General features: G+C 48.6%; 2 protein-coding genes across 19 annotated transcripts in view; one reads left to right on the plus strand and one right to left on the minus strand.

The window, feature by feature from the left end:
• The window catches only part of LOC308147501 (NACHT, LRR and PYD domains-containing protein 3-like), an 835,749-nt gene that overhangs the window by 292,189 nt on the left and 526,060 nt on the right, over window positions 1-17,500 (minus strand). The gene's annotated exons all lie outside the window — the stretch shown is intronic.
• Window positions 1-17,500, plus strand: part of LOC308147500 (uncharacterized protein) — a 1,504,609-nt gene that overhangs the window by 4,957 nt on the left and 1,482,152 nt on the right. The window contains 5 exon segments of the mRNA XM_080519675.1: window positions 401-520; window positions 1,574-1,652; window positions 1,963-2,170; window positions 2,542-4,345; window positions 4,426-4,599. Of these exon segments, the coding sequence (XP_080375801.1) occupies window positions 401-520; window positions 1,574-1,652; window positions 1,963-2,170; window positions 2,542-4,345; window positions 4,426-4,599 (2,385 nt within the window).

The following is a 17,500-nucleotide window of genomic DNA, read 5'->3' on the forward strand; positions in this document are numbered from 1 at the left end:
TTTGTGTTTCTGAGCTTCATTGAGGGAAACCAGACTGGAACTGTTCACACACATTATTGTGGGAAAAGTCAGTCCAGTTCACATGAGACTACTTTTCCAGGAACCTTGAAACAAATGATTGGAAACTGCATCAAGGTCATTGAAGTTATTTTACAAAACATATTTCTGTTTAAATCCTGAAAACTTTTCCAGAAAAAAATAACATTAAAGTTCTTTTGTTGAAAACAGGAAATGAAATGAAAAGAATCATGTTGATCTGTTGATGATCTAACAGAACATTTTGACTGTGTGTGTGTGTGTGTGTGTGTGTGTGTGTGTGTGTGTGTGTGTGTGTGTGTGTGTGTGTGTGTGTGTGTGTGTGTGTGTGTGTGTGTGTGTGTGTGTGTGTGTGTGTGTGTAGAGGTCAGAAGCTCAGACACACAGCAGGGTCTTCAGTATCCAGCAGGTTGTCTATGAAGAGTGACTGGTCCAATGATATTCCACCAGACTTCAGAGGTGAACCTGGACCTTCAGACACAAAGTAAGAAACTCTTTGTTTCCTTTCATCTCCTCAAAACCAGAGTGAGAGAAGTTGCTCACTCTAACATTCACTTCCAGTATTTTAGTACAAGAGTACAAAGTACAAACTCAGCAGCAAAGTGTGATCTTACACTCCAGGATTTGATGTCCTGTAGATCGTCATTGATGGAGGAGGGTGGAGGGTGGAGTTGGTTTGGTGGAGACGTAGAGCTGAGTGTCGTCTGCATAGCAAAGAAACTTCATGATGTATTTATGAGAAATATGACAAGTGGAGGAGATGGACCATGAAGAAGGTGGGACCAAGTACAGAGCCCTGAGGAACACCAAAGGAGAGGGGGATGGGTGGATGTCAAAGATTTCAACTGAATGACTTTCAACTTTAAAGTTCCTCGACCAGAATCCACATGGAAAAATATCCAGTTTCAGTTGTTGATGTTCGTCTCACATATGTTGTTCATACATTTCTGGATATAATTCATCATGACACTCACACAAACACATCATTCCAGCATAGACACTTCAAGGAACTTACCAGTTTGTCGACCGCTTGCTGATTAACCATCAGTTTCACAACATTTAAGAATTTTCTCCTGGCTTTAATCTTCTTTCTCTGAGAAAGTCTGTCCTTTTATTTTGGGCTGAATCAGTCCAATGTTGATCATTTTGCTGGAGCTTCTGCGACATCATCTTTGATATCCCAGAAACCCATGAGGCAGATTTCCCAAGATGACATCAGTTAGGAAACATAAACTCAGTTTCATGGACACAAATGCTGGTTTGTTTGTAAACATCAATGTTGGTGTGATCGATTTGGGAAACTGCAGGTTGGAAAAGAGTGCAAATGAGTGTTGATGGTCTTGTTTTGGTGTTTTTGGTTGATTCTCTGTGCAGAAGGGATGTTTTATGAGAAGTAGAGTTTAAAGATGTTTTCAGGTAGAGGAACTTTAAATGTGCAGCAGGAAGTGCTGATGAGGGCTGAGAATCAGTGTTTGTGTCAGGATTCATCATCACACCACACAGCAGCTTTAACTAACATGTCAACATGTTTCTGCAGCGTGAGCCAGCAGAGCTCCCAGGTTCTCCGTGGTGGCTCCGCCCCTCAGCAGCAAACACATCTGGACTCCATATTTATGGTGAGAACAAGTGTCCATTCAACACTTTACTGTCACATCATGAGACAGAAGAAGCTGTTGTGACTTCCAGCTGAAACATGAAACAGACACTCAGCTTATTAGATCCATTCAGGTCCAAAGTGAAACAGTCCAACCTTCATCCAGCTTCCAGTCTTCACTGATGCTTGAAGCTGTTTCTGATGGATCCCACATGAAGTGTGATTTGGCTTCACATGTTGTCCATCCTGCTCTCTGCACTGGATTTACACTCACATCTCAATCTGGCTTCAGTTTCAGCTCAAAGTCAACTCCACATGTTTCTCTGTTCCAGCTGCTGGAGGACAACATGGTGACTTTCATGAAGAAGGAGCTGAAGAAGATGCAGAAGCTCCTGAGTCCAGATTACCCAGCATGCTCAGGGAGTGAGAGGGAGGATGAGGATGAAGAGCAGAGGAGCAGCAGAGAGTCATTTCTGAGGATCACACTGGACTTCCTGAGGAGGATGAAGCAGGAGGAGCTGGCTCAGCGTCTGTGGAGCAGTAAGAGGATTTGATCTCATTTCACAGGATGGAGATGAAACCTGAAATGTTCTCAGCTGGAGCAGAAAGCAGTCAGAAACAGAGTCCGTCCAGAGAACAGAGGTCATTTCCAGGTCAGACACAGAAAGTGTGAAACAGGCAGGAAGTCCAAAACAAGCAGCAGAGTCCAAAAGCAGAGACGAGGAGACACAAAGAGAGTTCCTGAACTCTGCTGTTCATGTGATGCAAACATGTGCATCAGACCAGAGGCTGTTTGGTCTCCACTGAGGAGCTGATGGAGCTGATGGAGGAGAAACATCTCCACTAACACACTGTCATCTTCACATTCAATGTCAAACACACTCAACTCATTCATGGTTTCTTCTTTTCAGGAACTGCTACTGGAGTCTGCCAACAGAAGGTGAAATGTGCCCTGAAGAAGAGGTTCCAGGTTGTGTTTGAGGGGGTCTCTAAAGCAGGAGAGTCCACCCTCCTGAAGCAGATCTACACAGAGCTCCACATCACAGAGGGAGGGACTGCAGAGGTCAATGAGGAACATGAGGTCAGACAGATTGAAGCAGCATCCAGGAGAGCAGACAGAGCAGAAACCAGCATCAGACCAGGAGACCTCTTTAAAGCCTCACCTGGAAGATCTCCACCAATCAGAACAGTGCTGACAAAGGGAGTGGCTGGCATTGGGAAAACAGTCCTGACACACAAGTTCACTGTGGACTGGGCTGAAGACCAAAGCAACCAGGACGTCCACTTCACATTCCCATTCACCTTCAGAGAGCTGAATGTGCTGAACGACAGGAAGTTCAGCTTGGTGGGACTTGTTCATCACTTCTTCACTCAAACCAAAGAAGCAGGACTCTGCAGCTTTGAAGACCTCCAGGTGGTCTTCATCTTTGACGGTCTGGATGAGTATCGCCTCCCTCTGGACTTCCAGCACACTGAGATCCTGACTGATGTGACAGAGTCCACCTCAGTGGATGTGCTGCTGACAAACCTCATCAGGGGGAAACTGCTTCCCTCTGCTCGCCTCTGGATCACCACACGACCTGCAGCAGCCAATCACATCCCTCCTGACTGTGTCGGCATGGTGACGGAGGTCCGAGGGTTCACTGAGCCACAGAAGGAGGAGTACTTCAGGAGGAGGTTCAGAGAGGAGCAACAGGCCAGCAGGATCATCTCCCACATCAAGACCTCACGAAGCCTCCACATCATGTGCCACATCCCAGTCTTCTGCTGGATCACTGCTACAGTTCTGGAGGAGGTGTTGAAGAGCAGAGAGGGAGGAGAGCTGCCCAAGACCATGACTCAGATGTACATCCACCACCTGGTGGTCCAGGCCAAAGTCAAGAAGGTCAAGTATGATGGAGGAGCTGCCACAGATCCACACTGGAGTCCAGAGAGCAGGGAGATGATGGAGTCTCTGGGAAAACTGGCTTTTGAGGAGCTGCAGAAAGGAAACCTGATCTTCTATGAACCCGACCTGACAGAGTGTGGCATCGATCTCAGAGCAGCCTCAGTGTACTCAGGAATGTTCACACAGGTCTTTAGAGAGGAGCAAGGCCTGTACCAGGACAAGGTCTTCTGCTTCACCCATCTGAGCCTTCAGGAGTTTCTGGCTGCTCTTCATGTCCATCAGACCTTCATCAAGTCTGGAATCAACCTCCTGGATGAACAACAACAAACCTCCCGGTGGTCAAAAGTGTTTAAGAAGAAAGCTAATCTCCAGCATCTCCATCAGAGAGCAGTGGACGAGGCCTTGAAGAGTCCAAATGGACACCTGGACTTGTTCCTCCGCTTCCTCCTGGGTCTTTCACTGCAGACCAATCAGAGTCTACTCCGAGGTCTGCTGACACAGACAGGAAGTAGCTCACAGACCAATCAGGAAACAGTCCAGTACATCAAGGAGAAGCTGAGTGAGAGTGTGTCTGCAGAGAGAAGCATCAATCTGTTCCACTGTCTGAATGAACTGAACGACGGTTCTCTGGTGGAGGAGATCCAACAGTCCCTGAGATCAGGACGTCTCTCCACTGATGGACTGTCTCCTGCTCAGTGGTCAGCTCTGGTCTTCATCTTACTGTCATCAGAAGAAGATCTGAAGGAGTTTGACCTGAGGAAATACTGTGCTTCAGAGGAGGCTCTTCTGAAGCTGCTGCCAGTGGTCAAAGCCTCCAACAAAGCTGTGTACGTGGTTCAGGAACAAAGATGTAGAACTGAGTCCATGACAAACATTGAACTGGTTTTCATTGTTGGTTCTTCTTCAGGTTGAGCAGATGTCGTCTGTCATGGAGAAGCTGTGGAGCTCTGTCCTCAGTCCTCAGCTCTCAGTCCTCCAGTCTGACACATCTGGACCTGAGTTACAACGACCTACAGGATTCAGGAGTGAAGCAGCTGTGTGCTGGACTGGAGAGTCCTCACTGTAAACTGGAAGATCTCAGGTTCTGACATCATTGATCATTGATATCCACCACTCTCTGTTCTCCTGCTCACATCTCTAGAACATCAGTAGAACATGTCAGTAGAACACTGCAGCCTCTAGATAGTTTCTCCTCTATTAATCAGGAAGTAAAACAACAAGTCAAGTTTCCAGGGTAAGTTCAGGTGTAGAGCAGCAGCTTTACTTCCTCCACTCACTGTGTTTGTGACGCTCCATGTCACAGAGTTCTGCCTCAGACTCTGACACGACACGACTGCCACACCACTCCTTTAAAAAGTAATTTAGTTACTTTACTGATTACCTTTAAGTGATTGTTTGTAATAGTAACTCAGTTAGATCACAAGTCACTTTTTAGTTACTTTCCTCCACTGTCTCAAAATAAAAAGGACAAGAGGTTTTTCTAAAAACTCCGTTCTGATCACTGCCTGGCCTCCTGCTGATACATATTTAACCTTTGACCTTCGTTCTCTGTTCTATTTATATCTGACTCACTTCTATTATCACATTTTTACTATTACTGATATTTATTTACCGGTGATGGAGTTGTAGTCTGTTGTTGCACTATTTATCTATTTAGAGATTTATAGATTTGCTCTATTTGACCTTTTAATTATCCCCGTCGGGGACAAATAAAGTCTTTCATTGATCGATTGAAAAAGAAAAAAATACAAAAAGAGTTCAACATCTCTGCAGTTGTTATTGTTGCAATGAGTGAAGCATCATATCGAGGTGATTATTGTGCATGACGGAGAAAGCTCTGATGACTCCGCCCACGCCGTGGCCGTACGATTGTAATGGAAAACAACCGAGGCTGAGTCGAGTAGAGGCAAGGCGAGTAAGGCTGAGTAGGAACTAGTGGAAAATCACCATTTATGACAAGTGACTGGGAACCAGAATATATAGACAACAATGTCAATAAATCTAAGAAAAGCAGAATTATTAAGAAATGTTAAACTATTAATGAAAAAACACAATAAAAAGATCAACTGATAAACGAAGGATTGAATAAATTCTGTCAAAAAGAAAAATACAAGATACAGAGAATTTATAAAACACAAAACTAAAGAAGATGCAAATAAATATGTGAAATACGAAAATAAATAAACTCCTACTGAGAGAATGTTTAAAAACAAATGAGGAAAATAAATACAGTGAAATATAAGGAAACAAGAACAATCCCATTAAACACACATGGAATATATTAAAGAGTGTAAAGATAAACACACAGAGACTTATCATTAGTAAGGAAGAAATCATAGAAATGAATAATAAATGTAAAACCAAAACTTGTGATTGAGACTAAATGGACATGAAAACAGTCAAGAGGGTGAGACTTTATCTCCAAACCACTGACACACATCTGGAACCTTTGTCTTTCCAAACTGGACAATTTCCTCAGTAAATGACTCAAATCAAGCTGAAGCACAAAACTAGAAACAAAGAAGATTTAACAAAGTACAGGCCAATATCTCTGCTCCCACAGTTCTGAAGTAAACAACCCAACAAACACCTAAATAATGAAAAACAATCCAGTCAATACCTTCAACCAATACAAAAAAACCTCTGAAGCCTTTTTTCTACTGTGGAATAACAGTCACTTAAATTCACAGGACTTACAGTCGTGCTGCCAGAGACTTCAGACGTCCTTTTGTCCACTAATTCATCAATCTTCCAGTGAAACTCATCAAAAGTCCAAAGCAGCTCTTCTGCCACTTGCTCTGACTTCCAGGGGCAATAAAATCCATCTCCAATAGAACTGCTCTCTTTTTTCACCTTTACTCCTCCGACTCTCCTCTCTGTGGTCTGCAGGTGCACAGCATTAACCCCGCCCCCTTTTGGCTTCAGTCTGACCAATCACAACACTGTGTGTGTGTGTGTGTGTGTGTGTGTGTGTGTGTGTGTGTGTGTGTGTGTGTGTGTGTGTGTGTGTGTGTGTGTGTGTGTGTGTGTGTGTGTGTGTCCTGGTCCAGATGTTGGAGGACAGAGGTGGACTGAGCTCTGCAGCATATTAGTGATCAGCATGTTGATGAGACTCTTCTCCTCCTGGTCCTTCAGCTGTTTGGACTTTACATTTCTAAACTCTTCCAGTCTGAACCTTCTTCACTCTCAATGACTTCAACATCACACTTTGTCCTCTAATCTCACTTCTTTCTCTCTTTATTCAGGTTGATTGACTGCAGTTTGTCAGAGATCAGCTGTTCTTCTGTGACCTCATCTCTGAAGTCCAACCCCTCCCTCCTGAAACATCTGAAACATCTGGACCTGAGTTTGAACCAGCTGCAGGATTCAGGAGTTGAGCAGCTGTGTGGTTTTCTGGAGAGTCCACTCTGTAGTCTGGAGACTCTGAGGTCAGACTCCATGTTTGAGTTTGTGTGCAGTGAAAGTTGTGTTCCACTAAAGGTCAGACATCAGGCTGATATGAGATGATCCACACTGAGGATCTCCATGAGAAACTGAGACTTTAGTCCTGTGACTGTGGCAGAGCCGTGTGGAGCTCCACATTTCAAAGCTTGGTAGAAGAACAAGGTGCTGCACTGGACAATTCACTGTCCACCAGGGCTGCAACTGACAATCATTATAATAATCCATTAATCGGTCCATTATTTTTTAATTCATTGATGAATCGGTTAAAAAGGGAAAAAAAAGAAACATTTCAAATTGTGGAACCAGCTAATATTGAACGAACCAAACATCAAATATGTTTTGGTGATTTTAAAGCACAGAACTGAACCAATACAAAGATGTATTCAATATATATTCATATATTTACATGAATATAAGATGTATACAAGATAATTATTAAATAATATTTACTTTACTTCGGGGACCACATACAGTCCAGTTTCATCCTGAGTGACCAGACTGGTAAAATATTGCTATAATAACCTTTAAATGTACTCTTCAAAGTTGTTCTTTGTTGTGTCACAGTGTCTGGAATGGAATTGTATTTTTACAAGGTGAAACTGAAAATGACTACAATGTCAACATAAAGTCCATTTTAATGAAATAGTGTGGAGCAAAATAGAAAGAAGAGTGAGAACAAAGCTTGTATAAATCCTCTAGAAGCACCTTGCTTGGTGGAGCAGCTTGGAGCTTCTTGGTCGGTTGTAAAGGGAAAGTGAAACTAAAGGAGAGGAGCTTCACAGAGCAGCACCGTGCTGCAGAGAGGCGCCATCATTCACATCTCTAAACTCATCTCCTGACACCACAACGTCTGAATATTCTAATCCTCTGGTCCAGACCAAGTGTTTTGGTCTTTAGTGTCTCTCAGTTGAAATGTTCCAGGACAAGCTGTCCGTTGTCCTGGTCCAGCAGGTTGTCCTCATGAAGGTGTGTGAACAGTTCAATAGTGTGGCTGCACAGTGACGTGTGGCCCAGTACAGGGTGTGGCTCTTACCGCTCCACTCCTCAGAGCTTCTACTGTACCGCCTCCACTCTGCCTCCACCTCTCTCTGCTGGTGGAGCTTTTCAACTTGATTTCAGTCAGCAGACGTTGACAAAGCTCTGAAGGTGAAGTCAACGGCTCTGCAACATGGTGAGGGAGCAGAAATCACACCACACAACCAATCCATCATGAAATAGTGGATCACTCTTGTAATCATCACATTTGATTGACTTGATGGATTCATTGTTGCAGCTCTACTGTCAACCTCTGACAGGCTCCATGACAGACAAAGAGAGAGAGAGAGAGAGAGAGAGAGAGAGAGAGAGAGAGAGAGGGGGGGGGAGAGAGAGAGAGAGAGGGCAGAGAGAAAGAGAGAGGGGGGAGAGACAGAGAGAGAGAGAGCGAGAGACTTTACCATGAAAAGTTCCCTTGTGAACGGCAGGCCCAGTTCATCCCCCCACTGCTTCAGTAGAGTGAAGAGGGGAGTCGGGAGCAGGACAGCCACAGATGCTCCAACGTTTCCTCCTCCGGGCAAAAAGCGCAGTGGCTGTCGGACCTTGGGTCAAAGTGGGCCACATGTCTGTTCGTGGCCACGGCCCCATGCACCACCCTCCACTGGAGATCCGCGCAGCGTTTTTCAATTGGAGGTCGGTACAGGGACCTCCAGCTGCCTTTGGGAGACGACCCCGGGGCCAACACACCTGACCACCTGGACTCCGGGGTGGCAGCCAGCGCAGCTCTATGGTGGACTTTAGTCGCAGTGATGTACAGCTCCTTCTTTGTCACTGTGGCCATTGTTGGCAAGATGGAAAAGGACAGAAGGGTGCCAGCTGTTCCCTGCTGTGCTACTACAGCCTGCACCGACAGTGGAGGGAAGGGCAAAGGGCGGACAGGTGGACTCACTCCACACGTCCCTAGGGCTTCTCTGAAGCGTGGGGGGAGCCCTCTCCGGACCTCCTCCAGCAGCTTCTCAATCAGCCGCTGAGACCTTATCCCAGTCTCCTGGCTCAGCTGGGCAGCACTCTTCCAGCCTCTCTCCGTCCGCAGGTCGATTAGTCTGGTCACCCCTGAAGACACCAACGCCCGTCTCACCTGAGCAGATTCCAGAATGTCGCTCCTGACCACAGGATTATGGAAAAGCGGCTCTTCTCCTGCACGACCGTATGGTTCCTCTCGGGAGATTGACAGCACTGAGCTCCACGCCTTCAGCACAGAGTGATAGAACCCCGTGGTGCCTGTCAAGTCGACCCCTTTGAGGTCCAAGAGGAACAGGTGTTTGTCGTAGTCCAGGCCCCCCACTCCATGGAGCAAGACGGCCGCCAACTCTGCCCACAGCGGATGTTGGCCATAGAGCAGGCGCTGCACAGTCTGTAAGCGGAGTGCGACCACACGGCTGGAGAGATCTGTCAACCCCTGTCCTCCCTCATCCACCGGAAGATAAAGAACAGCTGCACTCCGCCAGTGGAAGCCCCCCCAGAAGAAGTCCACCAGCTTCTTTTGTATCTTCACCACCACAGAGTCTGGAGGCTGTAAGACGGTGAAACGGTGCCACAAACAGGAGGCAGCCAGAGTGTTGACGACCAGAGCCCTCCCCCTGTACGACAACTGGGGCTGGACCCATGTCCATCGAGACAATCGGGCACTCACCTTCTCCACAAGGCCGTCCCAGTTTTTCGCTTGGAACTGATCGTCTCCCAGGCACACGCCTAGGCACTTAATCCCCTCCGTGCTCCACTGCAATCCTCCAGGAAGGATGGGCCTCGTCTGGTGGACCCACTGACCCAACAGAAACCCCTCGCACTTGGTCCAGTTCACCTTAGCTGAGGAGGCGCGCCCATAAAGAGAAAGTTTTTGTTCCACGGTGTCCGCGTCCTCTTGTCCCAATACACAGATGGTGAGGTCGTCTGCATACGCTGCAAGGTGAAGGGGCTGCGACACCTGTTCCACCGTAAGGCCTCTCAGCCCCCTCCTGAGCTGGTGAAGCAGGGGCTCAATAGCTAGAACATAGAGCATTCCAGAAAGAGGGCAGCCCTGCCTGATGCCCCTCCGCACCTCCACAGGTCGACTCAGCCCTCCCCCCACCCTGAGCAGCACCGTAGCCCCTGCGTACAGTGTTCCGATCCAAGCCGTGAAAGCTGCAGGAAAACCAAACGCTCTCATGGTGTTAAAAAGATAACGGTGGTCCACTCTATCAAACGCTTTCTCTTGGTCTATCGACACGAGCCCAAGGTCCAGTTTCCTCAGTTTAGCAACTCCAATGATGTCCCTAATAAGGAAAAGGCTGTCCATGATGGTACGTCCAGGGATAGAATATGTCTGTGTCTGGTGGATTATAGAGTCTAGACTGTCCCTCAACCTGTTAGAAAGCACCTTCGCCATTATCTTGTAGTCTGCGCACAACAGGGAGACTGGTCTCCAGTTCTTTAAAAGTGTCAAGTCGCCTTTCTTTGGCAGGAGCGCCAACACTGCTCTGGTGCAGCTGCCAGGCAGTAGCCCCCTTTGCAGTGCAGCAGTAAGGACAATGTATAGGTCAGGCCCTAACACAGTCCAAAACTTTTTATAGAACTCAGGGGGGAGACCATCGATCCCTGGTGCCCGTCCACCGCTGAGTTGTTGTACTGCAGTAGTCATCTCCTCCAGAGTGATGGGAGAGTCCAGGGCTGTGGCCTGAGCCTCCTCCAGCTCCGGCAAACCTTCTACTATCTGTCCCTGACAGTCCGCATTGCAGTCACGGGCCTCGAACAGTTCAGTATAGAAGGCTATAGCCTCCTGTCTCATCAGTGAAGGGTCAGATGTAACCTCCCCATTGGCCAGTCTCAGGTGCATGAGGTCAGTGTTAGTCCGAGTCCCCCTCTCCAGGTTGAAAAAGTACTGTGTCGGTGAGTCCATGTCTGAAATAGCTGTCATCCTGGTCCTCACCAACGCCCTTTTGGCCTTTTCATTCATAAACCTCCTTAGTGCCCCCCTCCTGTCTGACAAGGCATCATTGCTCCCAGTTGCCATAACGACCCCCTCCTCCAAGATGGCCACCTCTTGCTCCAACTGCTCTAAACACTCCCTCTCATTCTTATGGGTGTTCGCAGTGTACTGCTGCACAAAAAGTTTAATTTGGCTCTTCCCCACCTCCCACCACTTCAAGGTGTTTTCAAAATCTGCTTTCCTGAGTTGCCACTGCTCCCAAAAGTCCCCAAACGCCCCGACAAAAACCCTGTCCTGCAACAGTTTCACATTCAGTCGCCAGTAGGGGCAGCGACGCGCGCGACCCGGCACACAGTACTCTGTTCCCACCAAATGGTGGTCTGAAAAACCAATGGGGATGATTTGAGATGTCTTTACTCTGTTACAGTGTGTTTGATTAGTGTAGAGCCTGTCGAGGCGGGCTGCACTTACACTGCCCCCCCCCCCCGTGCGCACCCATGAGTACTGACGGGCCCTAGGGTGGCACTGCCTCCATGTGTCAATGAGATCGTTCTCCCTCAGTACACTATCCAACAGAGAGGCTACCCTTGGGTGAGGCTCAACACTGTTCCTGTCCAAGGGATGGATTGTGCAGTTCCAAGCCCCGCCCACAATCACCACAGAGTTACTATCGTAGTTTTTAAGCTGCCTGTTCAGTGACTGTAGTAGCTGTGCTCTATGAACTGGTGAATTGTGTGCATATATATTTATAAATACAAAATGTGTCTCTCTAATTGTGGCCTGCACCACCTGCAGTCTACCTCCCTCCACCTCCAGGTGATTGGCTCCTCCCAAAACCACCCGATCTGAACCCATGACCGCCACTCCTGCACTCACATTAAAACTGTGACTCATGAACAAAGGCCCTGACCAAACCCCCGCCCAACTCGTCTCATTATCTGCAGTACTGTGTGTCTCCTGTAGGAGTAACACATCAATGCGTTTAAGTTTCATGAGTTGAGCCACAGCCGCCTGCCTCTCTCGATCTCTACCCCCATTAATGTTGAGCGTCCCCACTATAAGGCTCTCCATAGAAGAAAGAGGATAGAATACAATAGAAAAAAAACCCACGTAAAGAAAGAGACCCCACTGTGCACCAGCCATTATAACAGTTCAGAACTCCTCTTCCCCACTCTGTCCTTTTTTATCCTACCCACTAATTTTGACAACCAATACCTTTTCTTTTGGCTCAGTTGGTCAATGCCAACCTGCTTCTTTATCTTCTTTACAGATTTAATGAAAGGCTCAAGATCTGGGAAAAAATCCTGCACATTCTCCACCTTTTTCCCATATGTGACATCCAAAAAGCCATTGATGTCACTAAGTGAGTCGGCGGGGGGTTCGTCTAACCCCGCCTCCTGGGAGAGGTCAGACAGTTGTGACAATGTATCGTCCATGTCCTCCTCATCCTCCTCACACTGCCTATTGATTTCACCTCCTGCCCACTGTGGACTGGCCTCCTCACCAGCATCATGCCCGCTGCTCTCTACACTGCTGCCTCCTGGCTCCGCCCTGCCCTCTGCTCCAGCACCTCGCTCAGTGCTCAGTGACGGGGGCGGGGCACTGTTTACAGTTTCTCCCCGTGTTTGAACTGCCACCTCTGGCCCACTCCCCACATCATCATCCTGCGGCTCACTGGGCACCCCCGCCTCAATCTGAGCAGCTGCAGCACCGGAAGGCCCCGGTAGTTGCTCCTGCTCTGTCACTCGTGTTTCCTCGCTCCTTGCACCCGCTGCCTCCTCGCCCCCCGTCGCCCGCTCGGACTCCCCGGCTCGGCCCTCTCGGCGGGGGCAGGACGCCCGCTTGTGCCCGAGGTCCCCGCACTCAAAACACCTCATACTTCCCGAGCTCACGTACAGACTGTAGTGTCTATTCTCGTGTTTCACTGCAAATGACAACTGGAGCGCACCGCTGGGGTCGTTCAGGTACATAAAGCACTGCCTCCTCAGGGACTTCATGTGCTGGAGTCTGGCGTCTTTACAGCCCAGACGCACCGGTTGTAACCCGCTGGCCAGCTTTCCAAAGCGAACCAGCTCTTTCTCAATGCTGTCGTTAAGGATGAACGGGGGCACGCCAGAAACCGTGATTCTGACGGAAGGTACAAACAATGGAGACACAGTTACGAACTCATTGTCCAAAACTAACCCGCTCTCAACGAGGTCGTGCACCAAACGCACCTCGCGCAGGAAGGCCACCACAGCCTTGTTCATTCTGGACCCATATGTAATGTTTGCATGGCCCACCTGCTCCCCGAGGGCCAACAACACCTGTTCAACGGTGAACCGTGGGTCAGCCACTTCCTGACCCCATGTTTAAGCGACGGAGCCGAGGGGCTCGCCATGCCCGGCCGCCTCTCCCCCCACAGTAACTCCCCAACCACGCACCTCAAACACAGAAAACAGCTCTTACCTCCTCCCAAAGAGTGACAGCATGAAGATGGAAACTTTGTGCCGACTCACTCACTCAACTCCATTCTCCGCAAACACACGACCTGCCACACGCTCACACGCACACACCCAGCATGCAGTGCAACAGGAGAGAGAGAGAGAGAGAGAGAGAGACAGAGAGAGAGACAGAGAGACAGAGAGAGAGAGAGAGACAGAGAGACCCTTTGACCTTTAACCAGTCCTTTATTTTCACCCTTTTTTTTTTTTTCTGTACAGTTGGATATGTTTTTTTTTTTTTTTTTAAGAAAACTCATACAAAGATGATAGGAATTGAAAGTAAAAGACAAAAATACTTATATACATGCAGTGAAAAAAACAAACAACAATGGAGAAAAAAAAAAAACACACACACACACACACACACACACACACACACACACACTAGAAGTGCAGTAGTAGTTCTTCCTGCTCTTTGGTACACAGAACATCACCGACAGTCCAAACAGAAACAAACTCTCTCAGGTTGGACACCATTTTGTAGAAGGTGAACTCCACCCTGAGTCGCGCAGCCACCAGGCCTCTGAAAACCTGAAGCGCATCATCAGACCCTGCACCCTGCCTTCTGTTGCGCCGAGAGAGCCAGATCCCCATTTTCGCCTGTCCTATGAGGAAGTTAACCAGACAGACGTTTCTGCGTTGGGCTGCAGAGTACTTTGGTCCGAATATGAAGAGGGTGCTGTTGAAAACATGGTCTAACTGGGTCAACCACTGCTGCAGCAGAGCAAAGAGGGAACTCAGTCTCTGACAGTGCAGCCAGAGGTGATCCAGGGTTTCCTCAGCTTGGCAGAAAACACAACGACTGTCAGTTTGGGGATTGAGTCGTGCCACGTGTCTGTTTGTGGCCACGGCCCCATGTACCACCCTCCACTGGAGATCTGCAGTGCGTTTCTCAATGGGGGCTTTGTACAGGGACCTCCAGCTGCCTCTGGGTGAGGACCCTGGTGCCAATGTCCCAGCCCACCTGGACTCCCGGACACCAGTCAGCGACACACAGTTCCTGACCTTTACTGTGACGATGTAGAGGTCCTTCTTCTTCAGTTTGGAAAAGTCAGAGAGTTTTGGTGTAGCGAAGGAGAGCAGAAGTCCATGGTCCACCTCCTGCTGACTCACTGCAGCACTGATGGACAGCTGTGGGAAGACGGAATCCATGGCTGATTGGTGGGATGATGCTTCCTTCCCCAGGGCCTCCCTGAAGGAGCCTGGCAAAGCTCTCATCACCTCCTCTAGCAGTTTTTCCACCAGTCTTTGTGATGTCAGCCTGATCTCATGACTCAACCTGGCTGCCGTCTTCCACTGTCCCGCCGTCCTCAGGTCCCCCAGCTTAGTCAGACCAGCTGATGTTAAGGCCCTCTGTATGGTCAGGGAGTGGAGTAGCCTGGCCTGGAGCATGGGGTTATGGAACAGTGGCTCCTCTCTTACATTTCCAAGCACCTGGGACGGGTCTCTCCGGGCATTGAAAACAGTTCTCCAGGCTCTCAGGACTGACTGGTAAAAGACTGATGTGTTGGATAGATCTACTTCAGCCAGGTTCAGGAGGAACAGATGTTTGTTATAATTGAAGCTCCTGATTTTTCCCAGCAGCACAGATGCCGTTTGTGTCCATGTCTGTTCCTGGTGGTACAGGTAGCGCTGTGCAGTCAGGAGACGGAGGGTCTGCAGCCGGCTCTGGAGGTCGATCAACCCTTGACCTCCCTCAGCCAGAGGAAGATACAAGACAGAGGCTCTGGTCCAGTGAGCTCCGCCCCAGAAGAAGTTCACCAGTCTGGTCTGTATGTCCTTTATCAGGGCTGCAGGCGGTTCTAGCACAGTGAACCGATGCCAGAGCATCGAAGCAGCCAGGTTGTTAGCAACCAAAGTCCTCCCCCGGTAAGACAGCTGTGGCTGGACCCAGGTCCATCGAGACAATCGGGCACTGACTCTCTCTGCCAAACCTTCCCAGTTCTTCTTTTGGAAGTCGTTGGTTCCGAGAAAGACACCAAGACACTTCATTCCCTCAGTGCTCCACTGCAGCCCAGCAGGTAAAGTTGGCTGCTGATTGTTCCATTGCCCCAGAAGGAGCCCCTCACACTTGGCCCAGTTCACCTTGGCTGAGGAGGCCTTCTCATATAGGGTGAGTTTATTCTGCAGGGTCTGGATGTCTGCTGTGTGGGTTATAAAAACTGTGATGTCATCAGCATAAGCTGATAGCACCACAGTTCTCCCACTTCCTGGGATTGGTAGGCCTGGTAGACTGCTCCTGAGCTGAACCAAAAGGGGCTCGATGGCAATGCTGTACAGCATCCCGGACAGGGGACAGCCCTGCCGGATCCCCCTCTGAACAGGGACCGGTCGGCTCAGACCCCCCCCCAACTTTCAGCAATACAGTGGCACCTGTGTAAAGCAGTTTAATTGCAGAAATAAACTTATCACCAAAACCAAAAGAATGAAGTGTTTTAAATAAATAAAGATGATCAACTCTATCAAAAGCCTTCTCCTGGTCGATGGAGAACAGTCCCACTTGTAGCCCCTCCGAGTGTGAAATGTCAATAGTGTCCCTAATCAAGAAGATATTGTCCATGATGCTCCGCTCTGGGACACAGTATGTTTGTCCCACTGTAATGATGTTGTCCAGACAGTCCCTCAATCTGTTGCCAATACACCTGGCTATTATTTTGTAGTCCGTGCAGAGGAGTGACACTGGCCTCCAGTTCTTTAGAAGGCCCAGATCTCCTTTCTTGGGCAGCAGGATCAGAACGGCCCTCGTGCAGCTTAGGGGCAACAGTTCCGAGTCCAAGCAGGAGTTAAAAACTACAAACAGGTCCTGCCCCAGTACACTCCAAAACCTGGTGTAGAACTCTGTTGGGAGGCCGTCGATCCCGGGAGACCGTCCACAGCTAAGTTGCTGAATTGCCGTGGTTAGCTCCTCAAAGGAGAAACCGGACTCCAGCGATGTCGAGATGGACTCCTCCAGCTGTGGGAGCCCCTCCAGGATCTGAGCCACGTCACCAGCATCGCATGTCTCTGTGCTGAAGAGGTCTGAATAGAACCTGATGGCCAGCTTCCTCATCTCAGCAGGGTCTGTTGTTATTGTTCCATTGCTATGTTTGAGGTGTGTCATTATATTGTATGTCCTGGGTTTTTTCTCTAGTTTGAAGAAGTAGCGGGTCGGTGCATCGATGTCTTTAATTGAGGTGATCCGATTTTTTTAGTAAAGCCCCTTTTGCTTTTGTATGGAGGAAAGTGTTTAGCGCTTTCTTCCTTTCGTGTAGTGTTGTATTGCCGACAGTCCCTTTAGTGATTTGTTCTTCTAGTGTACTAATTTCCTGTTCTAGTAGATGAAGATGGTTCTTTTGTGTTTGTGTTCTGTGAGCAGTGTACTGCTGGCAAAAGAGTTTAATTTGAGTTTTCCCCACCTCCCACCATTTGGCCAAACTCACAAAGTCCAGTTTCCTCCGTCTCCACTGGGTCCAGAAGACGGCAAAAGCCTGACAGAAGAGAGTGTCCTGAGTGAGCTGGATGTTAAAGGTCCAATATGGAGGAGGCTGTGGGCGTGTCTGTAGAGACACGTCTGTGACCAGGAGGTGGTGGTCAGAGAAACCTACCGGTGTGATGGAGGACTGGACCAGACGGTTATTAAGTGTTCTGTTGATGTAGATCCGGTCCAGTCTGGCTGCACTGACCCTGCTGTCTGTGGCCTTGACCCAGGTGTACTGCCTTACTGTGGGGTGAAGGGTCCTCCAGGTGTCTAAGAGGTCGTTTTCATTTATGAGGGTGGAAAGGGCGGACACTGATGGTGGGTGTGGTTCTTGTGTGTTCCTGTCAGAGTCTGGATGGGTGGTGCAGTTCCAATCTCCTCCTATGATTGTGAAAGAGCTGCTGTTAAGTTGTTTTAGTTTATTGTTTAGTTTGTGAAAGAGTTGAACACGGTTGGCCCCGGTGTTATGGGCATAGATGTTAATGAAAGTGAACTCGGTTCCTCTTATTTTTGCCTGCACCACCTGAGCCCTGCCCTGCTCCACCTCGCAGGATGAAATGTCTGCAGGACACAGGCGGGGGGGACAATAGCACTGCGACTCCTGCACTGAAATTAGTGCCATGACTGAAGACGGTTTCCCCTCTCCAGCCCAGGAGCC

Source organism: Blennius ocellaris, assembly GCF_963422515.1.
Source record: "Blennius ocellaris genome assembly, chromosome: 24".
NCBI classification, from domain to species: domain Eukaryota; kingdom Metazoa; phylum Chordata; class Actinopteri; order Blenniiformes; family Blenniidae; genus Blennius; species Blennius ocellaris.